This window comes from Buteo buteo, chromosome 13 (assembly GCF_964188355.1).
Source record: "Buteo buteo chromosome 13, bButBut1.hap1.1, whole genome shotgun sequence".
Taxonomy (NCBI): Eukaryota; Metazoa; Chordata; class Aves; order Accipitriformes; family Accipitridae; genus Buteo; species Buteo buteo.
In genome coordinates, this window is record NC_134183.1 from 16,857,531 (window position 1) to 16,885,447 (window position 27,917).

General features: G+C 38.3%; 1 protein-coding gene across 1 annotated transcript; it reads left to right on the forward strand.

Moving 5' to 3' along the window:
- Window positions 1-350: 350 nt before the first annotated feature.
- On the forward strand, window positions 351-27,851 carry RAB40B (RAB40B, member RAS oncogene family). The gene is made up of 6 exons (XM_075043945.1): window positions 351-1,004; window positions 22,576-22,636; window positions 24,584-24,644; window positions 25,518-25,595; window positions 26,085-26,307; window positions 26,726-27,851. The coding sequence occupies exons 1-6, from the start codon at window positions 863-865 to the stop codon at window positions 26,995-26,997; spliced, it is 837 nt and encodes a 278-aa protein (XP_074900046.1). The 5' UTR covers window positions 351-862; the 3' UTR covers window positions 26,998-27,851.
- The last annotated feature ends 66 nt before the right edge of the window (window positions 27,852-27,917 follow it).

Genomic DNA, 27,917 nt, shown 5'->3' on the forward strand with positions numbered 1-27,917 from the left:
CAGGCAAACCTCTCCCGTCCAGCGGCGAGGCGCGACTAAGTGCGATTGATGGAGGGAAGAACCAATGGCCGCCTTAGAGCCCCCTGGCAACTGAGCCGCTGTGTCCCGTTGGGACCACGAGGAAGGGGGCGGTCGAGGTTTGCTCTCCCCCAGTGGAAGTCGAGGAGGGCGGAGCTAGTGCCTTTTGGTGCACCAATAGGCGAATGCAGGGGCGACTGCGGCGCTCCCGTGCAAGCGGGGGGAGGGGCGGGGCTGCCATTTCGGCTCGCCAATGAATGCTGAGGAGGGCGGGGGCGGAAACGAACCGCCCAATAGGGCGGCTCGGGGGCGGGGCTCGGCGTTCTGTCAGAGCGCCGCGGCGGCGGGCAGAGCCGAGCGGCGGCGTGAGGTGGCGGAGCCCTGACAGCCCGCGGCCGGGGCGGCAGGTGGAGGAGCGGGACGGAGCCCCCCGCGGCCGCCCCGCTGAGCGCCCGCTGCCCCTTCGCGTTGCCGGGCAGCGCTGAGCGCCCCGCGCGGAGAGGGTCGGGCCCTCCGTCGGAGGAGACGGTCGCCTTCGTTCCGTCGCGACGCGACGCGCGCTGCCGCCGTTCCCCCCCGCCGCCCGGACCGCCGTTTCCCGTCGCCGCAGGAGGCGCGCCCCGAGAGCCTCCCCGCTCCGGCCGCGGCGAGGGATGGCGCGGCGGGCGCTGCCCCCGCTGCCGTGACGGGGCCGCGCCGCTGCCTTACGCCTCCCCCCCGCCAGCGCCGGGCATGCCGCTGCCTGCCCGCGCCGCTGCCCGCCGCGGTCACCTGGCCCCCCCGGGCCCCGGGATGGGCCGCGGGAGCTGATCCGTCGGGGAGGCTGGGGGGAGCGACGAGGAGGATGAGCCACGTGGGAAGCCCGGTGAAAGCCTACGATTTTCTGCTGAAATTCCTGCTGGTGGGGGACAGCGACGTGGGCAAGGGGGAGATCCTGGCCAGCCTGCAGGACGGAGCCACCGAGTCGCCTTACGGGTACCACATGGGTAAGCTGCTCCCTCCCCGGGAGTTCCTCCCGCTGCGATGAGGTGTCTCGGCCCGCTGCTCCCCGGTTCCCACCCGCGTATCACAAGCCCCCTGTGGCCCTCCAGGCTCTCGGGATCCGGACCCGCTGAGAGGCTCTGGCCGCGCCGGAGGCAAAGGCCATGGCCTACGCTGCCAACTTCTCGGCTGGGAAATTGGTACAGCCGGACCAACAGATGGAAACATCTGCTTCTGCGGGTTCCCGCTGATTTATGGAGCTCCCAGGTAGTACCAGAGGAGAAAAAGGGTGCAGGCAAAACATGCTGAATGATGTTTTGCTGTAGGTAGTTTTCAGAAAGGAGATGGAATTGCTGTCAGGGTTTAAAATCTCGTGCAGGTGATCTCACGTCCGAGAGCTCAAGTTTAAGAGGAATGCCCTTATTTTTGGAGCTCAAGTTTAAGAGGAATGCCTTAATACACAGAACGTATTGATCAAGGTGATAGGATTTATCTTTCTAAGCGGTTATTTTCCTGTTTTCATTAGTGAGTAAAGGTAAATACTAATACAAATGTTTTTCTAGTAAAGGATCTGTGTTAAACAGCAAAGGAATTTGCTGTGAAACTGGTTTCACTGAAAGAGCTGAAAAGGAGATACTTTTTTTCTCCCTTTTTTCATTGTCATGTTCTTAATATCAGAAGAGTGGCCCTTTAAGATCAAGGTTCATGTTTGTAGTATGTCCTTTCACTTTAAGCTTTTTAAAGGGCAAGACTGAAGAGCCTCATCCATGCCAGATATATTCTGTCTGCAGAATAGGGAGTTGTGAACATTGCAGACTGATTAAAAACTAAGCTAATGGCTCAGGGAAAAGGGGATTTCTATTTTCCTTCCCTTCTATTCTCCTCTTTTCAATTCCCCAATCTTGTTTGCCTAGAACATACTCTAGGGGTTTTTTTCCCTCATGCGGCATATTAAAAAGCAAATTGTCTTGTCAAATTACCCATTGCTTTAATTTACTGCCAGTATAAGTCTGTGACTAGTTAATTCACTGGAAGACTTCACATGACTTAGGATCTGTTATTACATTTTGTTCATAGCACTGATTCACAGCTAGAACTGGAGGGAGGGAGGAGAGTTCTCTGTACCATTGCTTATGAGTCAGACTGTACCTCGAAGGCATCAATGTACATTTTAAGATATTTGCATAATAGTTTTGCTGAATTACTCCTTGGGGTGTTGCAATGTGTTTACTCTTCATGCTCTTCAGGTGGTTGAAGAAAAGTGACAGAAGGCTTGGGGAGAGTGTGCCTAATCTGGCTTTGTTCTGTACACACAATCTAGTTTATATATTCTTATGCTGAAGGAGCACTTTAGTCTCCAATGTATCTTGATGTAACTGAGAGAGAACATTTGACCAGCTCCTGAGCTCATCAGTCTTACTTCAGACTTTTGCATGTAAACCTTGTGATTGACGCTTGTGGTTTTGCTCTTAAAAAATATTTGTGTGAATAACACTATAACTCTGTGAATAGATTTCTTGACAGCCAAGAAATACAAGTATTCTTTTTGAATTATTTTGCAAGTATTTAACACGCAGCTTGGAAATTCTTCATCGCTACTAATAACTTCAAAATGTATACATACAGGGTTGTAAGTTTTATGTGCTATTTCACGGATTGTAGTCTCTTCACCAGGATATTTATCAACCTGAACTATACGAGGTTAGGGAAATATGGTAATTCAGGACCACACAAAGTCTGCTAGCAAAGGTCACTGTTTCACAGAGACTGAAGGAAGTTCTTAGTCCCGAGAAGATGAGCATGTCTGAAGGGAGGTGTGTGAGTTACAAGAGGAGGGTAGATACAAGAGATGGCATGGTAGTAAAATTTGGAAGGAGTATAATCTGATTTTTAATTTCATGCAACTAGTGTCATAATTAAGAATTTTTGTACCTACTGAGTCTCAGTGTTTACACAATCATTGTATACTGTCTAGTCTCACGTAAAGAAGGATTTTAACTGTGAAAATTCATAAAAAGTATTTTCTCACTCTTAAGTTTATAATATTCTTGAATGCATCAAACTTGAAATACTTTTGAACACCACATGTAAGCCACTCAGTTTCTTTGGGGGTCTGTATCCAATATCCCTTCTCTGCCTGTATCTCCTCAGCCTTTCCTACACCATTTGAGCTTGGCTGTGTAGGATGCAGCTGTGAGGAATCTGTGCAGGCTCAGGAACTATGAAAACAGAGACGCAAGGAGAGGGATAGAGCTAAACATCCTGTTGGTATTATGACTCATTTTGTAATTTAACTTGATTAAAAAGCTCGATAAACACTGACTTTTTCACCATTTTCAAATCCTTAGTTAACTGCTAGGATCTACCACTTTCATAATGCCAGCTAGGTCTCTGAATTAGAAAGAGGAAGTCTAGTGATGTGATAGTTTCTGTCAAGATGCGCCACATGTATAAGCTTTGAAATGACAAAACTTTGTTGTGGAGCTTGATGAAAGGGAATAGCTTTGAGACTACAATGGAAGAGGAGCGAGATGATGTGGTAAAAAACAAGAGCAATTGAGGAGAGGAAGAGCACTGAAGGGCCTTGAAAAGAGAACAAACAAGTTAATGTGATGAAACATGGGAATTTGGGCAGTTGTTTAAATTTGTATATGCAAGAGAGATAGAATTTGATGTTTACTGCAACAGGAAAAAGGTTACTCCCACTGCTTGAATTTTAGTAAACTGAAGGTGGGAATATGAATTTTGAGAAGTTTGGAAAGAACGGGCTACAAAGGGTGGTCAAGATGAGGGACAGATGAGGCCTTGAATAAGACCAGCTGTTCAGAGAGCTTACCAATTCTGTGGATAAAATGGAAAGAAGACCCTGAAGTTACAGGGCTGGGTTTCAGAAAAGACAGCAATGCATTAGAGCTGAAGAATTTAGAATATAGCTTTGATATAGGGTTCTTTCTTATGGTAAACAACAGGAGGTATCGCTAAGATGCACTGCAGTGCTCTAAGAAGTAGAGAGACATATTATTTATAAAGGAAATATAGGGAAGGACACAGTGTTGAACAGAGTGTGACCCCTCCTTTGGGAACGAGGACAATCTAAAGGAACCCCATGGGATATTAAGAGAGGTGGAAGAAAGGCTGAGTGAGGATGGATTCATCAGCAAAGAAGGATCAAGGGCCTTTTGGTTGGTTGTTGTCTTCAGCAGCATCAAAGACAGTTAAGCAGACAAGAGTTGACCAGAATGGGGGAGTAGGGAGGGGGCGTGGGGTTGTTTTGGTTTTTTTGGTGGGTTGGGGTTTTTTTTGCGTGTGGGGGGGTAGCCATCAGATTCTTGAAGGCTTTTTGTGCAACTATATAACTCTCTCAACTCTATGGGCTCAAACTTTAATTGTATAAACCACAAATTAATTCTTCACAGGCACTTTCTTAACTACTCAGAAATAAATCTGCCATCTTTCTCATTCCCAGGAAAATATGGCAGTCGTGTGTCTTACTGTTTTTTGTCAGTACACAAAAATGATATGAAATCTGGAGATGGGAACGAAAGCCAACATCGTGTGATCAGTCAAGTCCCTGCAAGCTGCTGCTGGCACACAAGCTGTGGTTTGAAAGCATTTGGCATAGTTCAGCTATTAAGACGGAGTACAATCTCTTAGTCTCCAAATTTTTCATAATGACCAAAGCACTCTGGGTTAGAAAGAAGAAGAGAAGAAGTTTTATTAACATAATGAAGTAAGGACTGCCATGGAAAATGCATTGGTGAACATGATTCATAGAGATAATTTAGAAAGCAGTTATCCAGGAGATGGGCAGGTAGGCAGTAAGGATAGTTGTCTGGGTAACCTGCCTTTGTAGTTCTCCCACATCTTGCTCAAAACTGAAATTACAATAGATTGGACACACTTTGTTTCTAACCTGGTAAGAAAAGCTGCACAAAAATGATCTTACAGAGAGATGCAGAACCTTTGCTTTTAACCATTGTTAGTTTCTTATGAGAATAAATTTAGAGGAAATAATTGCTTCTAGACTAGAACATAATACCATAGATGTGCTGTCACCAAGTAGACAAATATTTTGATGTTTTGCACTAGCAGATTTTTATTCATCTGGATTCTTGTTTTGCTTTCATACTAACATATGCTTGCAGTGTGATTGCTTGACACAGGGACTGAAAGGAATGATTGTTGAAACCTGTGTACTCCTACTCCTTTTCTTGCAGGAACATCAGGTTTAAACTGACAAGTTGTCTCTCTTCTAGCAACCTTTTCATATCCTCTTAAGTTCATATCACAGTTATTTGTCTTCCCGTAAATTCTGTCTGTCCTTAGGTTGAGAACTTCACTGGGGTATTGGTTGTCTTATCTGAATGCTTGAAAAGATCCTGGTGTGTAATAGTTGTGGGTGTTAATAAGTGGTTGTCTGGGTCACTAAGTGGTTAGAACACAGGCCTGGAGCTTGGATGGCCCAACCTCAAGCAGACCTTATAGGGAGAGCCAGAATACCCTTGTACATAGGGAGCATTTGGACTGGGATAGTTGTCAGCTGCTCGCATCCCAGCAGACAAACTTACAGTTCGTGGTGGCTCTTCCTGATAACTTAAGACACAGATCAAAGCCATTCTTTGGTGTAAAGCTGGTGTGAAGAGGAGGGAATGAGCCCTAACTAAAATAAGGAAACAAAAGGAAACATTGTTAACATGAGAAATTAAAAGACTCAGATTTGTGAGTTGACTGTGGTTTCCTCCTCTCACTCCCAACAAGACCAAATAAAGAACTAATGGAGATAAAAGTCTTCCCACAAAGATTTGATGTTAAGTTTCTCTGTTCTGTCTTCATAAAACTGTGGTTTTGAAAATGTTACTTTGCTGAAAGGAAGGGGAAATAAAATTGCTTTGTTTTCCTACCAGTATAATAATGAATAGGATGGGTTGCTTATCACTGACTTATTTTGAAGCCATTACATTTTCCTAAACACAACATGATCTAAAGATTGCAATAGAAACTAATGGCAACATCATTATATTTCTGTATTTCTTTGCACATAGCACCAGCTTTTAGGGACAATCTTCAGTCCATGCTATTAGGATTTCTCCAGCAGAAGAGTTATTTAAAGTTGCTGACCACCAGTGTCTATGAGTAAATGAACACCTTTTGAGGTTATTTATGCTTGCCTATAAATAAACTAGGCTTTATCTCACAGCACAAGGAGAGCAAAAATTGACCACTCTTAGCTGTCATGAAGTAACTTTTCCTAAAAGGTTGAATAGGCATGAATTTTTTTCCCCCTTGAATTTTGTTAAAATCCGGTTGTATGCCCATTGATCTCAGTTTAAAAAGATTTAGACTGTGTTCTTGTGCGAGGAAAAACAGGTGAGATTTGATTTCATACGCCAATTTTAAGTGCCTAGAAGACATCTAGTGTCTTAACTCATTACTGTAGGCTTCCATGGCATTAGTGGAAAGAAATAGTTGCTTCAAATAGGGCATCTAACCTATTTTTGGATGAGCCTGTAAAGCAGTAATAGATCCTACTCTAAATATGTTATTTATGACTGCCCCTTTAATGTGGTGTCTTACAAGAGTAGTGCTTACTGCTGAAAGACAACATTAATTTAAATTGTATTATGTACTGCATGTGAAGAAAGTTCAATAAACAGAAACTGCTACCTACTCTGTACTTGCTATTCCCCTTTCACTGTGTTTAAAATAGAAAAATGGAAATAATTTCTCCCTTTTCCACCACCTATAACTGCATTTTGTCTCTTCCAGATGATAGCACTGTGGAGTAGCAATTCTTCTTAATAGGCAGTCAATTATGAGAGGCGTGTGTTAGCTGAAAATGTGGATCCTGGTTTGACCTGATTGCCTTTATTCTTGCCTTACTTATGACAGATACTTTCCATCCTGTGGGGAAAAAAAAAAAAAAAAGCTTATGATCTGATTCAGACTGCCTTTGTTCTTTGCTTCAATTCGTGTGCCTTTCCCCCATCCCCAAATCTCAAGTTTGGAGTCTCATGCTAAGAATTGCCTGCCTCATGAGACCAGTACATCATGTTTTCTTCACTGATGTGTGGCAGCATATTGAGTGACACCTTTTTTTTACCTCTTTTTCCATATTCTTCATAAACAATGTGTTAAAGGATACTGTAGCATTTCCTGTGATGGTCAGGTCAATCAGTCAATGTTGGGTTTTGTATTTGTTAGCTGATCTTGCGCATCTGTTGAAAGAATGAATATTCACTTTGCTTGATTTAATGGAGCAATAGAAATTCTAGGCCTGCTTGGCAATGTATGGTTTTTCATATGTTCCTTCAAACCTTTCATAAAATTAGTTTTGGTTTATTGCACACTTTCTTCTACTTGGCCATTTTTCTTCTGCTTAATACAGCAGTAATATTTCTGTGTTTTAATATTGCAACTTAAGTGTCATGCACTTGTATCCATCTCATGGCCCAAAGTGTTACCGTCTTATAATTTCATTAAGGTCAGAAGCTAGGTCATCTTACAGTGAGGTTTTGAAACCCACTTAATCAATAGGCTTAAATTATTTCTCTTCCTAGAACTCCTCACCCAACCATAATGGAGGGGAAAAAAATCAAAACTGTGTGCACATGCACATATTCAAACCAGATACTTGTGTACCTTGTTCTTTTCCATTAACTGGCCTTTATGTTTCTTAGCAAGGCCTATTCAACAACAACAAAAGACCAAAGAAAACACCTAAATTTTGGTCAAGCATATTATTGTACAGTTTCAGAATGAAGAAGCCTTGAAATCTTAACATCATGCAAATGTTTTCCAGATTCCTGCCTAAAACCAACCTGCGATTTGATATCAGCTATTGCTACAAGTAATACTTTAGCTTGTTGTGGCAAAAGAGACTATAACAATAGCTTACTTTCTTCTTTGTCGTTCTCATGCACATTCATTCAATAGCACTATGTGCTGCCTGTCTTGTTTTCCCTTGGGTTACCGGTGTCTTCTCCCCCCCCCCTTTTTTTTTCATAGATATGAGGGAGTGGGAAAGTGACGGTAAAAAACAAAATTACCATGAGGCTCCCAGACAGGTGTGCAACATGAAAGACAAAGTCTAGGCTATTTTGAAAAGTGGTCAGACTTGAAGGTAATTGAGTCCTTTTAAGCTGCTTTGGCCTAACCAAAATTGTGTTTGCCTGTGCCAGGATTGTTTTATCCAATATGTTGGTTAAGTTACATTTACATATTGCTGTAAATTTGTTTTTGTTCTGGGAGCTAAACAAGAATGGTAAATGGGATTAAGAATAGAAATTGGCAAACTTTAGAAGTTTCATTTGCATCCCATCAGTTCTTCTGAATTTTGTTTAGTACAAGACTGAAAATATGAAACTAATGCAATAGTTACACAAAATACTCAACATGGGTTAGTGTTTGTCATACTGGTTTTATTTAAGGATCATCTCAAATGTAAGACACCAAACATGTTTGGTTTGAGCTTGCTATGTTTTTTTTATCCACATCTAAATCTGTTGATATAGTGGAACACATCTGTACAAATAATTGTTCCTTTCTTTTATGTCTTGACATGTTGTAATATGGAAGTATGAACTAGGCAAGCTAAGTAGTCAAATACTCCAGTCAGAGCTGCAAGTTCATAAGTAAGTGAAGCTGTTACAGATCAAACACTGATCTATCAACATATACTGTATACTTGATGTCCAGTCTTTCAAAAAGGTATGATAAAATAATCTGTCAGTATTGACTGTAATTTAGTACCTACTCAGGGCCAAGTCCACAAAAATATTGGTGTTCACAACAGCTGTTTATGTATCTAACTTTCCATAGATTTGAGTGACAATTTAGAATGACATCCTAACTATGAAGTTAGGATGTCATTTCTGCCCAGGAATGGAGGGGTTTAAAGGTCCAGAAGCCAACCTCACTCACATCTTTACAGTAGTTTGTGGCATCTAAGAGAGTTTCCTCTTTCAGCTGGGTGGGATAAACAGAAAAGAATTGTCAATGACGAGCTGTGCCAAGTAACAAAGTGTGTTGAAGAACAGCTGCCTTAAGGCTTTAATGTAGTACATACCTGCTTTGGTATAATTACATTCTTGTTTGATACGTTACTTAGACTGTTACTCTGACTGCATATTGGTAAAAGGAATATATGTGCTCTGTTCAGCTGAGACTCACTGGATCTCATCAGTGATTCTTTACAGGAGGCATGGGTTGTTTTGAACCCTAAAGGATAGAAATCTCTAAGGAAGTGGAACATATTCTGGTTCATATGTTCAGACTGGCTGAACCAACTCTGAACTGTGCTCCAGGCAAGGTAGAATCCTCTCTAGGACAGAAAAGTAACTCTTTTCAAATTGGGGGAAGGACAGGTAGGATCTAGCAGCGAAGACACCCTTACATGCATACAAAAACATTCCTGTCAAGTCAGTAATTTTTTGCTGTTCTGTAGGCATATAAACTGTGAACATGAAGTATTTTGGAATCACGTTTGTTGTCAGAAGCAGGGAAAGTTATTTATTGTTCATGAGATGTAGTCTTGTGCAAAGCTGAAAGCCAATGTAACAGCTTTGCTATTTTTCTTTGTTGCGTGGGATTTGCCATTGAAGGGTGCTGATACGAAAGCACTGTGTGAAATCAACAAGTGGTGTCAGAAGATGGAGTGATTCAGCAATAGCTGGTGAGCACGAGGAAGCTAGAAGAGCCAAGGCTGTTACTCCAGAGTTATCTTGGATATTAAAATTACTTGTGCAATGTTGAATTTCAAAGTAAAAACTGGTAGTTTAATATGCAGAGGTGGGGTAACTATGATGAGAATTTCTGGAATGGAGATTTCCATGCATTTTAAAAAGTATCTGACTTCTAAGTTAAGAACATAAGTGTCATCTTGAGCTCATTTAGCCTAGCCCTCTGTTAAAAATGGTAAGAGAGATCCTATTTAGGAAGAGCATGCAAACCTGGCTGCTTTCTGAGGTCTGCTTCCCTCATGTGACTGCAAGCCTTCCTAATCCAATATTTGGAGATTTAGAATTATTTGCAACTACTTCATTTATGAAAATTGGTAATCTGTGTGCTCTTTTTTAATTAAAAATTATAGTTGTGAATTTCTATGGCTTTTTCCAAATTTATATGAAGAAACCATTTTGCTATGCATTTCTTTTCTCTTATGCTAGAGTAAGTGGGATTCTGTGACCTCCTTTGAAACGTTCAATACAAGTTAGTGTAGACACACCTCTGGACTGCTATGACTCCTCCAAAAAATGCAGCTTTAAAATAAGATGTTGACTGATGCAAAATCAAACTATTTAGAGTTTCATCCAATAAATTATTTTTAGGTATTGGCTTCGTGTTCATATAACATAAACTCCCAATGCTGTAAATACCTGGTTTAATCGTGTTTGTTAAAATATTGCATATTCTTTAAGTGTACTTCAGTACCCAAAACTCTGGAGAAATGTTTTGTAAAAATACTTTCATTCTTGGATCAGAAGAAGATAGCCTATTTATTAAGAAGTTCCAGTTACTCTTAATATATGGCTAGTTAAAGTTCCATGTGTGTGCAGATGTAAATGTAGAGGAGACTGAACATGTGACAACGTTTAAAAGTAAGCTGCAGTCCAAGAGTGACACACTTGCACTAGATGAATTGCAGCTGATCTTTCACACTTTCAAATGCAATCCAATCACTTGTATTTAATAACCATAATTTGTTTACTGTGTGGTGTGTTCCAGGCTTATGATTCAGATTTTACCTCTTTATTTTCCCCCGGTTTTATATTAGGTATGTTGAGCACACCTTGGCAGTTAGTAACTCATTGTTATGCTCCTGCCATTGCTCTCATTTTTCCTCTGGGCTACAACTTCATGCAAAGAGCCCTACACTGACTTTACCAGCATATGTTTCCTTGTAATCCCACATCAGCAAAGCTGAAACAGCGAAGAATGCTTATGTACTCTGAAAGAATATATTGAAGGAGCAGTCATAAGTGTATTTGAGGATTGTATGTTTAATTTGCCCGTTCTCGTAAAGAATGAGCCATTATAGACGTTTGGATGAAACAGAAACTATTTTAAAAAACCCAACAGTTTAATAAAAAGAAAGAAAAAGGGGGGTAGGGATATTTTAGTCCATAGGTTTCAAATCAAGGTAATTAATCCCTTCAAAATTTTAGGGACAGCGATGTATTAATGTATCTCCCGTGCCCTTATACTTTGTTTGCAAGCTGACTTTATGCAGTGCTTTAAAATGGGATATTTAAGTGCATGAAATATGAAACTGCCAGCTGGAAAACCCAGAAGAGACCTAGCAGGTCTGGCAGCCTTTTTAATACTCTCTCAAGACTAGACTGAGGAAAAGAGGCTCATGTAGCTGATGAACTCAATGGAATGACTGAGTCAGTATACAGAGAGTCTTGTGGTGCAAAATTTTTAACATGGATATCTGGATACATACATTTCTTTTCTAACTGTTTAGCAATCCCTATACACAGTGCATGATCTCAGTCAGTCAGGACTCAGTTCTTCTAATCTTTCTGTGTGTTTGCTTCGGTAAATATGCTAAGTGAAGTTTGTGTAAAGCACAACCTTGACTTTTCAAACCACTTCTGGATTAGTAGATTGTCTTTTAACTTGAACACATACTTTATCCAATAGAAGCATGATAAATGGAATTTTAAACAGGTTTGTAACCTCTAAACTTTTAAATTGATTTTCTTTTTCAGTTCTGACAAGAAACACAGTCCCTTTTAGAATTCTGCTAGTCTTGGAGCAAGAAGATTCTAGAGTACAAGAATATATGTGGTGTAATAATTTTTGTATAGAAATTCTAGGTTTTGTCTCCAAACAGGAGTGTAATCAGTACTGTTTGAGACCTATAGTTTTATAGGCAGGCTTACTTATCAATCTATACTGTATTTGTCTTCGACATCTGGAAGACAGGCTAGTTCAATGCAGAAGACTCCATGAAAAGTAATTGCATAGTTTTGAAGTGAAGAAAAGTCTGCAGTACTAACAACTTCAATGAAGTTTGGCCGCAGACTAATGAGTCACCTCTCTGGAGAAGAGAGACGTTGGATGGGTAACCTAAGAGCAGCCTCCTGGTACCCATGAGGAGGTCATCAAGAGGACAGAGGCTTTGTGCATGGTGGGAGGGTAAGAGACAACTGGTGTAAGTTGAAGAAAGAGAGGTTCAGAATGGGTGAGGGGGAAAACTTTTTTACCATGAAGACAGTCAAGCTGTGGAACAGGTTGCCCAGAGAGGTTATGCAGTCTCCAGACCTCACTTATATCTGATCCTTTTTTGAGCAGGAGGCTGATCTAGATGATCTTCTGAGATTGCTCCAACCTGCAATTTCCTTTGATCCTATTCACCTGAAATCAGTTTATTTTAATTTCTTGGAACACTGATACTAACTAAATGATGAATGGAACAAGAGCTTTGTATCAGTAATGTATAGTCTGTCATTCTCCTTTAAATCCTAACAAAGATTGTTCGCTAGCATTTTGTGTTAATTTTTTGTCCTGGAAAAGCAGAACAACTTTGGCAATTCTGCTGGAATAGCTGGGGAAGAGGAGAAGGGAGAAGTGGAAGCATAATCCAAGCCAGACTTAATTTTCTTCATTTTTCTAATGGAAGTATATGTCCTGAAGATATCTCATGATTTGGGAATTCCTTGAGTTAATGGTAAGGTTATCTATAATGCCCCTTTTATTGCAGCATGTGTTTTACATGGAATTCCAAATTTAAGAAGTGCAGTTGGTTTTTTTGTTGCTTGCTTTGGAGGTTAGTTTGAAAGCTCTTCCTCTTCAAGTATCTGTGCTTTGGGAATGATGGCTGTATGTTTTCTGGATTATAGTTTCTAAGCCACAGTAATTTTTCAATAATGATACGAATTTTGCTGTCTGGCATCTTTAAAGCAAAATTATTGCAATTACACCTACTTGTTGTGAATTCCCACTTTGATCTTCAATTCATCATAATGACAGAATTCTTAATTTGTTCAGCTCAAAGAATTATTTCTCAAGTAATCTTTTTTCTTCTTTTAACAAGCAGTGCTTTGTGTGGTGCAAAAAAAAACTGCTTTTTTTTTTTCTTTTACTACACTTGGTGACAAATACTGCTGTGACTTCTGGGAGTATTGATAGCATCTTGGAATAGGCTTTTTGGATTGTTTTTTGTAAACGTTGGTTATATCTTGCCATTTATCATAAGTATTACTTACAATTTAATAATATACAGGAATATGCTTATGAAACAGTTCTTGTTTTTCTAATTGTTATGATATATTGATATGCTTAACTGAAAGTGGTGGTTTAATTCTTTAGAATCATTTATTTGAGACTTGATTTAAAGCTTAGGGAAGTTTTGGAGAGGTTTGCAACTGTTCTCAGTGAGCTCTTAGGCCTATAGCTCAGAATAATGGTGGCTGGATATTCTTGCGATTCTTCTGATGCCAAGTATTTTTGAACTGGTTTACTGCTAATGAAGTGTCAAGGCATAAAAGGTCATTGTTCTCTTTTGGAAAATATTGTAAAATGTGAAATATTGCATCTGTTTTTAATATTTTATGGTAGGTTTGAAGCTATTCTCCCTTCCAGATTCTGGACATATTTCAAACCTAGTGTTTAAGATACAAGTAAGGGCAAGTTCTGCATGGCTGTGTCCCATTTCTTTCTTGGTTTGTAGAATTGTTAAAAATATGTAACCTGCCTTCTGGTCTTTTCCTCATGCACCAGGATGATTTGACCCCCACTGTTAAGCTTTATACCATGAAGATATCCACAAGCACTGAAAATATTGGACAATCAATTGTTATATAAAACTTATTCCACTTTTTGGGGGTCAGTTGTCTTAGCCTGGCCAAGCTTCCCTTCACTGTACTTTTCATGGATATGCAGAGCACCACATCATAGCTGTTGCTTGGAATACATGTGTATCTCAAAGAAGATGAAACAAAGAATGATGTCTGAAGCTTTATTTGCAAGGAGTGTAGAGGTGGGATTGTGAATGGGAGGCTGCCCTTGAGAGCTGATGCTCTTTGAGAATAATGTAACTGAGTTTTTTAGGAAGATAGGATGCTTGTTAACAACATCCCTGACATATGCAAAGGAACTTGTCTTGCAACCCAGCTCTTAACTTATAGGAATTGATGAACAGCAGCAGTGAGAAGATGGTATCATAGAAGAATATTTTTTTTTTCCCCTGTACTTATAATAGAGGTTAATTCTAAATCAAATTCACTGGTGCTAGGTTATGGTTATCTCTATTTTGATATTAAATGGACTAAAAGTTGAGGGCAATTCTTTTATAATATGCAAATCTTAAGTAGAAAAGAGCTGTTTTAAAATACTGTTGCTGTTTGATAACAATGACTATAAACCGGGAACTTCTTGATGTTACATTTTTTATGTTGAGTTCTGTTGCAAAGAGTTTGGAGAGTCAAGCAGGGAAATCGTAAAGCTAATGTTAGTTATCTTCTGCCAAGAGCGTGTTCCTTTCCCAGTGTAGGGAACTGAGTGATCCATATTCACTCTTAAATCATAATCTGATGTTATTGGCTTTAAATAACTATTAAAAAAACCTTTGGCTAATAATTGCTACCAGTCAATAACAATCCTATCTCGATCCATCTCCAGAGCTGTCAGTAGTTTTGGAGATCTTTTCTTTTAATGTGAATTTTCTAGTCAGAAGAGTGAGTTGCAATGTTGTGCATGAGCAGTTGGATCTAGATGCAGGAGAATATTGATCTGCAAGGTACCCGAGGTGTTCTGTGACCACTGATCGCCCCAGGCTCCTTGTTTCACTTGATTCTTTCAAATGTGGAAAAAGGGGTCGAGAAAAAAACACTTCACTTAGAAGATTGCTGGGATTGATATATTAAGCCCTTCCCAATTTATTTCAAATTTATTAGTAAAATGTGCTGAAATAAAGGAAGAACTTTTTTTTTGTCAGCAATGCTAATAATAACATTCCTTTTTCCTGCAGTGCTACTATTTATAAACAATAACATGTTTATCTATAGCAGCTTTCATCTGAGGATGTTAGGTGCAACTTGTAGTAAACATTTGAGTTTACTGTATGACTCTGATATCCTTTTCTTTTGGAGTGGAAGAAAGGAAATGATGAACTGAAGTTCCTGATTCTTCCTGACCTGTGGGATGGGAACAGTTCTCTTCCTTCTTGTAAAATAAATTTCTAAGGCCTTAGATTGTAAAGAGGCTATTTTATTGTTGACAAGTAAATGTTAAGACAGAAGAGAATGAAATATGACCTCTGGATCTTTATTTCCTTTCCTCTTAATGTGAATGGAAAGGGATCGTTCACTAGTTTTGGTTAAAAGTTGATTATTAGCTGATGTCAAATGTTTTTTAATTCTTTCCAAACAGTCGTCTGCCTTGAAAGTTTAGTTTTTATTTAGCCATCTTAGCAGAAATACTGCAAGCTAAGGCACGATTAAAAAACCCATGTACTTAACAAGTTGTTTGCATGTTCTTTTGGGGGAGGGTGTGAATTTAATATGCAAAGCCCTGGCTTGTTTACTTACTAATGCTGATAGAGGATGAACAGAAACTTATTCAGTTACTGCCTCTGTAAATTAGCAGCCTGACTAATTAATTTTGTGGGGCTTATATAGGTTTTGGAGTTTCAGTTGTTAATTTTGTTTTCAGATTAGTATTGGAAGTATGCCATAAAGTTGTGTCAAACTTCTTACTCCCATACCATTTGCTTTGGTTCTAAGGGCAACAGTCTGGACTAGAGCCAACTAGAAGTGCTTGGAGATCTTGAGATTTTAACCTGGTGCCCTAAAAATGTTGTAACTATGAAAAGCTTCTCTGTAATTGTTAAAGAGCGCTTTCATTTTTTTAAGGGTAGATTTCTTGTAAACTTAATTCCTTTAAACATTTAAAGGAAAACAAGTGTAGTGAAGGATAGATTGTGATATTGGCATGTGTCTGTGACCATAAACAAAGCTAAATATAAAGCTGAGATTTCTGATACAATAGCTTCTTTTGGAAAATTGTCACATCATTGAAATGAGTGAATTATTTGTGAGACTTTGTAATTGTGGTTTATGGCTTGATTAATGAGGTGAAGAATACAGTCTAGATCTAAAATTTTAGTGTCTCTATTTCAATCTGAATAGGCAATCTGTGCTTTTCAAACAGGTGGCTTTTATTGCAGTAACTAACTGTGATGGAAAGGACTGGAATTTGGAAAGTGACGATTATTGTAAAAAGGCAAGCAGCAGGCAAATATGACTGTCACATAACCTGATCTTCGTGCTTACATATCAAAAGATATAGTCCGGTTTTATTGCAAAGAGTTTATATCTTTGCAGCATGATATTGAAAACATGGGACTTAGTTTTTAAAGCTTGGTTGAATTTTGAATCAAAAGCATGCTGTAGGTCCATTTGCTGTGAACAATAAATGAATGGAATTGGAAGTTGGGCCACTTGTCAAATATACGTGAAACAGTTACAAATGTGTTCTGAAGAGAAACGTTAGATCTTAATTTTAATGTGTATATGAAAAGGTAGATAGCTGAAGAAGGTTGAAGTGGGAAGTGGTGGGACCATTGAATTCTCATTGTGCCTATGAGAAAATGGTTTTAAGCACTCTCTGAAACCTAAACCTGTGTTTTTGAAGTGCAGTCAATGGTCTTTGAACTTGAAGGATGTTTTCAGTGGAATTAGTTAAATACAGGCCCAGAATCCCGCTGAATATATACATTTATTTGTAGACACTTAATTTTTGGCATAGAAACAATGGGAAGGAGACATTAGTGTGTGTCTGAGATAACTGTTATTGAACGGTTAATTTGGACAAACTGATGGAGTGAATGATTGCTGGAGGTGTTTAACGCTGCAATCTCTGGAAATTGGTCAGGCCCTGGAGACAGGTAGTTGGAATGGTGGTATTATTATTATTATTATATTTTTTATTTTGAAGTAGTTAGACTCTGTTTTAATTAAATCTGAAAGCTGCTAATCTGACGTCAATTATCTACAAGGAACAACATGCCTTAAACTTTAAAGAAAGGACACCTCAAGAGGAATAAGTAAAACCAATTAAACCGGTACTTGTAGTATTTATTAGCTAAAACGTAACAGAGCACCAGGTTCAAGGATGCAGTCCTGTACTCTATACTTTCTCAGGTATAAAAAGGGTTGTTTTCTCAGACAAACGTGCCACTCAAAATCTTTCAGTGCTGAATTGGTAAAGCACAGCTCTGAAGAATCTAGTCTTAAAGTTCTTGAGGTTTTTCCCGTTTTTCTTTCTCCTCTCTCCTATAACTTATCAAAGTTGAAACACAGTTCTAAAGCAAATGCAGAACAAGCTCCAAAACATTAAAATATTAGGCTAACATTCAACTCCTATGAAAAATTTTGAGGGACAGATCTGGATTTTAACTCTATGTCATATTATCAAGATACGACCAGTGGTTGGTGTCTAGTCTATTGCTTCAGATTTCATTCAAGTGAGTCAGTGTGTTTTTCACTGCTGCAAAGCTAAACAACTGGCTGTTAGTCACACTGTAGATCACTGAATCTCAATTATTAAACCAAAAAGATTTTTGGTGTAAATAATGTTGCCTTTGGTGGAACACAAAATGAGCAACTGAAGGATTCTGCCCTAAAGAGACCATCACAAACCCCAGAAACTTAGATACGCTACTATAAGCTTCAATAGAAGCAGAAATTCACAGGAACCCTTAAAATAATCAGCGTTGACATGAATGCAGTGTGGTTAATGAATCAGAAGTGATAGTGTGGCAATGGCTGCAAAACATTGATGCAGAGAGGATGGCTTCCTATTTACTGCAGTTGTTACAAAATAGCTGAATGCTTTTTTGGGAATCTTACCACATTCCTGGGTTCAATAATACTTCTTTCAGTTTTCTATCTGTTGATTTTTTTTCTTCTTGAACACAAAATTTATTACGAATCAATTAGATTTAAGCAATCCAAACCCTTCAGCAAGGCTAGTGACTTGTTTCAGGTTCTTTAATCTCAATTCGTGGCTTTAGAAGAATAATTTTTGTTAAAAAACATCCATATGAAAGTATTAAGCACAAGAGGTTTTTCTGGTTTACTTCAAAGTTGAAGTTTTTTGATTTAGCAGCCTTTTGCTTCCCTTCCTTGTATAGAGATACAACTTAGTTGCATATCCAAACAAAGCTATTCTGTCTTACTAAATGAGTAAATAATGTTCTGGAAGGACATTTGATTTCTACAACAGCACAATCCACATCTGTTGGTCTCATTGTTACGGTTTCATGCTGTTCCTGATGATTCATAGCAAAAGGCTTTTTGTTTTGATTCTTAATCAATGGCAAATGCTAATTGCAGAGATGTTCAGGTTATATTATCAACTGCTTCTATCTGTGTAACAGCTGAAGAATAAGGAAGTTTCTGAATCCATCTCTTCTTCAAAAATCTTTTGAGAAACCCATAAGATTCTTTCATAAACAGCAGCTGGTAATAGTATGTTTTTCAGACTCATTTTGTGTATGTCATATAAAAAAAAAAGTAATATTTTGGATTATGTGTGTGGCTGAATATCAGCAACTTGCAGTAGTTTATGGTCTGTGATGCAAAGCACAGTGCCAGGTTTATTTAGCTGTGTATCCTCTAGCTACACAATACTAATTTTCTATGCTTGGTATGTCTTTTAACAGAATGATGGATGTCTGTTCACTGTGTAGGATGTGTCAGTGTTTGCTAAACATGGTCTGTGCCTCTTCATTAACTTTGGATAAACTAGTGGAGGTATTTTACCCTGCGGGAGATATCAGTGGTAGCACAGGATGCTGGAATGAGATATATAGTGTTACCCAGGGCTTGTTCTACATGTTTTATGTTTTCAAGCATTTCTGAAATTTGTTCTTTCAGTGCACAAACAGTTTCAATGTCCTAGTCCCTTCAGTGTCCCAAGACTTTGTCTATAGGTTTGGGGGTGGGGGTGGGGGTGGTTTGTTTTTTTTTTTTTTTTTTTTTAATTTTAATTTGTGGTTTGTCGATTTGACTTATTTCCTAATACTGCTGGAGAACTGGAACACTTTGGCCGATAAATGAAAATAAGTCTCCCAAAACTGGTGGTAATACATTGGGGTGGGGTTCTGTCTGTGTGTCTTTCCAAATGTACAGACAAGAGCCTGAATTGTAAGGCAGAATATGCTTCAATTCACATTTCTGCAGTGAGCTAAAAGCTTGAAATGCCTATTATTGCTGTCCCTGGCCTTTCAGCTCAGTGCTTATCTGGGAACTGTGAAGTTGGCATGGCACAGTACCAGTCTCTGATTTGAGTTGGAGCGATCAGAAGAATTTAGTTCCCTCTCTTTGCTGCCAGACTAGAAGGAGCTGTGTCGAGAGATTTCTTCATAATATACTCCTACTTGACAGTAGGATGTATTCATCAGTTTGTAAAAGTGGGAGTAGCGAACCTGTATGTTGATGTGACTCAGGCGAACTATCCATCGGGCAAAAGAAATGAAGTGGCATCTTTGAAATATATTTCCTAATAACATGTGACTTACCATCACAGTGCCTCTATCTTCCTGATCTTCTTTCTTACTTGATCTTCATATCGCAGCAAGACTACTTCTTAAGCTTGCTTTCTACCATCTCTCTGGTCATTGCTAGCTTCTTCCTTACCAGGATCTTGGTAACAGGCAAGTCTTCTTGGCTTCTCATTCTTAAGAAATGCCCTTGCTCTCGGAACTGCGAATACCCATTTCTGGTATTGCAGGGCTATGGCAAGGTGACTTAACGGTCCTCTGTTGTTGTTGGCTTTCAAATTGGGCAGGTGTTTAGCAGTTGCTACTGCTGCCAGAAATGACATAAGCCATGTAACAAGTCAAATCAATTCATAGATAAAAATATTTTTAATTAATAGTACTGCAGTGCAACTATCCTTCAAAAATTGTTGGTTTTAAATCTCTTTCAACTTATAAAGCTTAAAGCTGGTTTAACTCTACTAATAATATCAACAAATACCATAGAGAAATAAAAACAATTTGATGATATTACTATGAAATTTTTTGACGACTAGCTATTTTATCTACAAATGTAAGTTTTGGCATGCGAGAAGCCAGGAAATTAGAGAAATGAGGTTATTCATACTAGAGATAAAGAACTTGTTTCACTATATGCTTTAGTATCTATGTTACAATAGGTATCCTACAAAACAAAAAGGAATTGATGCTATTGTGTTGTGTAATAAAAGCATTTGGAGTCCCCCAGTGCCTGTTCTGGAGGAGAAATTGGTGATAGTTGTGTACAAATGAGTTGTCTTGAGACTAAAACCTGGAGACAGCTGCATTGGGTAATGGTGTGCTGATGTCTGGGCAAGAAATTATCCTGATTTGTAACTAGGAGAACATTTCCTGGGGTAGCACATCCATACCTCCTTTTAAAGAGTAGTGTCTTGTGATTATAACTTAGTGAATTCAAGTTTCTAGTTGTTTTCATAAAATAGGCTCAAATTTTGTTTGCCTCAGATAGCATCTTACATGTGACAAATGCCATTTGAGCAGTTTAGTGCGGTGCAAATTTTAGAAGCACAAATGAAGCATCTCTTTGCCTATGGCTACAGGGGGAGCTGACTCAGCTGACAACAGTTACCTTGCAATAACTTCTGTTTGGTAATTTAACATCTGTTCTTTATTCCAGACCTAGTCTTACAAACTCCTTTCCTTGGGGAAAAAGGAGGTGGGTAAGGCTTTCTTTTCGGTGTCTGCTTATTTAAGCCAGAGGATTTTAAACCTAATTTTTGTTTACAAAAATGGAGGTAATTGACTACTAGTGGCTGCTTTAGTGACCTCTTCGTGACAACTGGTAGCAGCATTTAGCAATACTCTACTGGAGGAGCAACAGGAAGTCCATTTTGTTAACTTGCTGACAAAATGTGTTTTCAGGCAAAAAGAGCAAATCTCCTGCATGGTAGGTGTCTCCCCAGAGTTGTGCTTGCAGTTGAGACAGATTTTCATTTGTTGTTTATGTGCCGTGCTATGCTATACTTTTTCTTTGAGACAGTGATATAAGTAATAGATACATGTTCTTACTAAACTTTCAAACTTCTCTTTCCCCCTTAAATCCAGCAAAAAAAAAAAAGTTATTGGTAACCATTTGTTATGTTTATCAATACAAACATTGATATATAGATTAACTTTTTTGTTCTGGATGTTGATGCCACGCGTAGTAATGAACCTTACACTTACAGGATCATCTTCAGCACTGTCATCCATGTTCCTCTGGTAAAGATGTGCTGAAATCTTAAGTAGTAATTAGGGCATGCTTCTGCATGCATTTGTTTTTCTATGTCAATGTGTTTTTCTTACCCCCTTATTTTGCTTAGGCCCAGAAAACAAAGCATGTCTCTCTTCTTCAAGGTACAACTCTCATTACATTTCAGTACATTTTTCAGAGCTAGTTTCCATGCTTTTTAAACTTCATTTGGAGGACTGTATGAATAAATGTTCAATTCGAGAAGTAAACTATGACACAGCAAAGAAAACATGAGAAAAACACATTTACCAGTGAAACCGTGTTGCTTGGCTGCACAGTGTGAATACTGAATGCACACTTTTAAAATAACATTTAATAAAATAAAAGCCTCTTTCTTTTAATGTTTATAATTTTGCAGTTTGTGGGTGCAGTACTGAAGCACAGTGTTCATAGGCCGTTGACCCTAGCATCGTGGTGGATATTTTCAGGTGTCAACTGCAGCTACACAACTGTTTCTGATTAGTTTTACCTAATCTAATTGAAACTACAGCCATTTTGCCTAAGAAAACAGTTATGCTAGACTTGAGCTGATTATTATGTAGCTCTGAAGGTTGTTAGCAAAGACTACAAAATCTACAATAAAGATGTGAGCTATGTTATATATGTGAGTGTGTATACATGTATACTTCCCTTAAACACTGCAGTACTTCTTCAGCTTATCTAAAAGAGATATTGTAGCTCAACCACAAGGCCTGGACATGTTATGGGAAGGAATAAATGGAACCTGCCTGCGTTCTGTTGGACGCTAACTGCATAGGTCTTTTGGGCAGAGAAGGTTCTTGTCAATGGGAAGGCTGGAAGACAAAAGGCAAGCCACTTCTTGCACCATCTGCTGCTTTTATATAAGAGGGGGACATGTGTATCTGCTATAAGAACTGTCTGTGAGGCAGAGCTGATAAGGAAGGAAGAAATAATAGAGGCTGTAAAGCTAGGGAATAGAGGAAGAGAACAGCCTTTAGTCTGCAAAGTATATATGAGAGAAAAGGCAAAAAGCTAGTTCTACCCTCTTCTGTTGAAGAGGTAAAACTCTTTAAGCATATGGATTTTCATGATCCTGAATAAAACAGACCATTTATCAACCTGAAGGGAGCATGAGACATCTGCTCTGAATGGACCAAGCTTAAGTAATATGAAAGGTCTTTGTAACTTTATAGTTGTTCTTATCCACGTGGACTTCATAGGTACTAATGACAAATACCTTTTTTTAAGGTGAGCTTCTTTGAAATCTGTAACTGTCTGTGTGTATATTGTACCCCTGCAAGCTGCTCTAAGATTTGTGTGACTGTCTCCCATACAGGTATAGATTATAAGACTACAACGATTCTTCTGGATGGCCGACGAATCAAGCTACAGCTCTGGTAAGTGTGTGCTCCACCTTTCCTCATAATTTATATTTCAAAGACACAAGAATGCAACTCTTCAGGGCAGGAGTTCTCCCTTATGCTTTAGAAATATTTAGTCAACTGAAGAAGAGTAAGCTAGGCAGCTAGCCCTTTGAGTAAGTCACACTTTCTCTTTACCTCCATTTTGCATCTATTTCATGTAAAATGAGGGACCCTACAGTTTCTGTACATGAGAAATGCATAGCAAATGTGGAAGAAAGGCACAAAGGACTACAAGTGCCTTCAAGATAGATTCAAAGTGCCTTCAAAGATTATAAAATATACTGGTAATGAGAACCATGAAAGTACCTTAGAAAGCATACCGTGATTGTATAGCAACATCCCTTTGCTCAGTGTATTAGTAGTAATGGTCAACTAAATAACAACAGTATTATTAAAAAAAAAAAAGAAGCTGTGTTATTGCTTATATAATTTAATTAATATGCAATCTGATGTGATTTGATCTTTACAAAAACATGTCAAGAACAAATAAAATTATTTTACAACAAATGTTTTCCCTGTAGGGTCAAATATTCGGTCTGTCAGAGTCTTTTTGTGTTAAGGTTGTTTGAAGATGGCCATCTTCTGGTTCATTTAGAAATACTCAGCAAGTGGTACAACTTGAAAAATGCAGCAACATTACTGCCTCTTAAATACATTGCTTTTCTCTTTCCCTAAACTCATGGCATAAAAGAAGGAGAAGTAAGGTCAGTGCAGGCCAAGAAATAGATGGAGGGTGATTTTTGAGGAACCATAATCTAGATAAATCAGAGAGACAGGTTCTAGGAACAAGCAGTGTTCAGATAGAGAATTGAAGGTGAAAATGAATTATTATGATTATATCCTTTTCCTTCTAGAAAGAGACAATCTTGTGCTATTTCCATTTTTAAAATTAATTTTGGTGTTTATTTTTGTTTGAAACTTTTTAAATTACTGGACTTAAATGCCTGTGTGACAAAGCTAAGCTATTTTTAATTTATCCTTCGCTGGTTTTTTTTGCCTGTATGATTTTCAAAATAATGTTTCAATTGTTAAATGCAGTGATGGATAATAGTACTCTGCCGTATGGTATCTTCATTACTTGATATTTTGTTCACCTATTTTCTTTTTCATCTTCTGTCTTCCACTTTATATAGCTTAGCAAAAATACCACAAAAAGCTTATCTGAGAAGCAGCCAGGAAGGAGATGTTTTAATTCTTTTTGTGAAGGGCAAGGATGTTCTTTGGACTCCTTAAAATAACAGATTGGAAATGTTTCTACAGTTAACCACATAACCATATATGGAAATATCTGCCTTGCAATCGAAGATCTGTAATCTACCTCAAAAAGTCTTCATGGAATTTTGCTTCTTATCACATTCTTCACTATAAATTAGATTTTTGCTTCCAAGCACTTTATGCAGTGATTTTTGTTGTTGTGCACATGCTTTTCTAAAAACCTGTGCTGTCTATGAATCTGTAGGGATGCCTTCATCATACTAGACTCATGATGAACTATTGCTACTGTAATTAAGAATTTATTTTACTGTTTTTCCATTAGTTTCCTTGGTGATAGCTATTATTTCCTCCCACTTTTCTTTTGCTGTGAAAATGGAATCTTTCTTCAAGCTGAACTAAATGCAAAGTCTAGCAGCATATGTACACTTGAGTAGTAGCCTTTGTTTTCCAAGGGCAATTGCAAGAGTAAAGTTTGAAGTTCTTGTCCTCTTATCCTGAGAAATCTGAGAAATGTAGAGGAAAGGGCAGAATGCCAGTGGAGAAAAACTGCTGAGAGCGAGAAGAGCTCTTATGCATTAGTGACTGCTACTGCATGACCAATGGAAGAAGAGCTGATACTGATCAGTACAGATGAGTTAACCTAGCTGAACTCTTAACATAGGAGACCACCTACTTTTAAAATTATATATAATTTATTTCATTTAGGGATACATCGGGGCAAGGGAGATTCTGCACCATATTTCGGTCTTATTCAAGAGGTGCTCAGGTAAGCAAAGTACAACTTTCTCAGTGATGAGTAGTGGTTGTTGGATGAATTAAAGCAGTTAGCAAACCATTGTGATGGCTTCTATAGCTCACTTGTAGATTGCATGCAGATTCAGTAATAGTCTGAAGATATCATGAAACATGGGAAAAAACAAGGGGCAGGATTTTGTTTTGCGGAGGGGAAATCCGTGAGATTGAAGTTGAATCAGGGTAAAATATGATATACTTTATGCCTTCTTGTTGGTTACCTCAATAACTTAAGCATGTTATCTTACTTTGATCATGTGAAGGCTATGCTAATACTATTTTTTAAAACTGTGCCAAGTGAGAGAAATTGATAACATAAAACTGTTAAGAGTAATGTGAAAAATACAAACATAGTCTAAAATGTGATGAAATGTAATGACTTAAGGAAATTACTTCAAAAAAAAAAAGACACACTAAAAGTCACTATAGCTTCAGACTTTAAAGTATCACTGTAATTCATGACATGTATTGGTTCTGATGAGTTGCGTCTGTTATGTTCCAGAATTGCACAGAGCATTGAATCTTCAAGCTACCAAATATGACCAAAAATATTGATTTGCTATGACTTGTGATGTGTGTATGATTAACCAAAGTTGTCCACTATAAAAAGAAATACTTACCAATACATTAGACCCTAAAACTAAGTCAGGGTTTCTGCCCCTTAGCTGATCTGTAATCTACAAAGAGAGATGGGGCTTGGTTTCACAGAATGTTGAAGTTCTGCTCCATTGAGAAGTTGCTCAGTGTCTTAGAAGATTATTTCAGAACTAGAGAATTTACAGATAGTATTCTCTGTGTTATGCTTCCATTAAACTTAGAATTTTTATTTTTTTTTTTTTTAATACAGGGTGTAATACTAGTGTACGATATTACAAATCGTTGGTCATTTGATGGAATCGATCGATGGATAAAAGAAATAGATGAGGTAAGGTACAATCCCAGAGTGTCACTAGTCTGTACCAGATGACTAAGACCGACTGCTTATGATATTTTCTACTGTTTCTACTGGCATTTGCAGGCAGTGCTTACTACAGTTATCCAAGATGCCAAGTTTACAATTTTCTTTCTAAGTTTGTAATTCTAGAAAGTTGGAAATATATCAGCTAAAGTGTCTGATTTCCTTAAAGGTGTTGATGGAGAACATATGGAGGGCAAAGATTTCATATTGTAGTCCCACTCTTGCCATAGATTTATCATGTCATCTGTGCAAGCCTGTCTTCTCCGAGGAAGGGATGTCTTCTCCCGAGGAAGGGAGAATCATAGAATAATTTAAGCTGGAAGGGACCTCTGGAGATCATCTGGTCCAACCTGGTGCTTAGTCTTTAAATCTTGAAAAAGCTTTTGTTTGTTTTAATTGAAGGAAGGGGAAAATGGAAGCCAAACTGTTAATATTTTATTGCTTCTCTTTGCTCAGCATGCTCCTGGTGTACCAAAAATCCTGGTTGGAAATCGCCTTCACTTAGCCTTCAAGCGCCAAGTGTCTACTGAACAAGCACAAGCCTATGCTGAGAGGCTGGGCATGACTTTTTTTGAAGTCAGTCCACTTTGTAATTTTAATATTACAGAGTCCTTTACTGAGCTAGCAAGAATAGTATTGATGAGACATGGAATGGACAGGCTCTGGAGGCCGAACAAGGGTAAGCGATGTACACTGAAAATGTGTAAATTTAGTTCTAGCTAAGGTTTATGGTTCATTACTATAAGATAATTTTCAGAAACTTTAACCCTGATGCAAAAACATCAAAAAAGAAGGAATCCTGTACAATTTGCTTTCTAAACAGAAAATATGTATCTACAGGCATAACCTGTTCTGCTTTTGTAGGCAATAACATATCTTTCCTAGAACTTACATGCTTAGTCATCTAAGTATTGAGACATAAATAGGAAGCTGAAGCAGCAGATATTTTGGATAATGTATGTGTGGGAAAGGGTGTGGGAGGAGAAATGGGAATTCGTCCTGGAAGTACAGAGTGCATGCAGAGTGCTGGGTATGCTACTACCATGTGGCTGACAAAAGCATGCTATTATAATGCAAGTTTTATGTCTGTTTTTAAGTACTGAGTCTGCAAGACCTTTGTTGCCGTGCCATAGTTTCCTGTACCCCTGTGCATCTTGTTGACAAGCTCCCTCTCCCTGTTGCCTTAAGAAGCCATCTCAAATCTTTCTCCATGGCAAATGGCCTTAACGCCAGGATGATGCATGGACGCTCATACTCCCTCACATCCAGCAACATCAATAAAAGGAACAGCTTAAAGAAAGCTAAAATTATCCGTCCACCACAGAGCCCACCAAAAAACTGTACAAGAAACAGCTGTAAAATTTCTTAAGCTCTCTGTGGAAGAGGAACCTGGATGGAATCCCCTCGTGTGAGGTGTTGAACACAAGGACTCTTTGTTTAATGGTTGAGCACATTCTATGTATGTATCACACTACATAGACAAAATTAAGAAAAATAAGTCTTGTTTTAGAGCTTGCTCACTACAGTAATGCTGCTTTGGAATGAATGACATGTTCAGTGCAACTGAAAGGATGTGACATTTTGCTGTTGGATTTTCATACTGCATTTTAGTTTCTGATGTGCATGATGCCATTGTTTTGACTAGTAGGTGTGTTTTCATATAGGGGATGACTATCATTATATTCAGTTCTTAATTCCATGAAATCTGGAAAGTGGCTTACTGTGTAATTGTATAAAATCCTGTCTTTTTGCAAGCTATTGAAAAATACAAAAATGAGTCATCGGTTTGCATATTCAGGCAGAGGTTTTTAAAATGCAATGTATCGTATACATTGTTAAGTTCTACAAACAGTGTGACAAATTCTAGTAATACTGCAATTGTGCTTTTGGATTTTTTTTAAAGCTTCCTTGATAACTTTGAAGCACTAACTTAACTAAGCTAAAAATGTATATATAATTATTATGCACATACACAACAAGGTTTTGTCCCATTAGTGTATGTAATAGATTTGATAAAGTTTTTGGTATGTTATTTAATACTTTGGGGAATTAATTTGTGGTTTAAATACTTATTTTTCTGTAAAAAAAAAAATAAATTACATTTTATACCACTCTACAAGAAAGTTCTAGGAGGAAAATGCCAAAGACACTGTGGTAAAAGGAACATGACTTGAAGAGCTGCTTTATAAGGAAAGGAAACTATTTAAAAAATAAATAAATGTTTCTGGAAAAGAAATCCTATTATGCTTTCTTTTACTGGTGAAGGTTGTCTTTATCTTCCTTTAGAAG

Bases quoted from the DNA above. Each gene is read 5' to 3' on its own strand.
- RAB40B (XM_075043945.1), top strand. From the start codon at position 863: ATGAGCCACGTGGGAAGCCCGGTGAAAGCCTACGATTTTCTGCTGAAA. The intron at 1,005-22,575 runs GTAAGCTGCTCC...TCTCCCATACAG, and splicing joins GCCTTACGGGTACCACATGG to GTATAGATTATAAGACTACA. The intron at 26,308-26,725 runs GTAAGCGATGTA...TCTGTTTTTAAG, and splicing joins GCTCTGGAGGCCGAACAAGG to TACTGAGTCTGCAAGACCTT.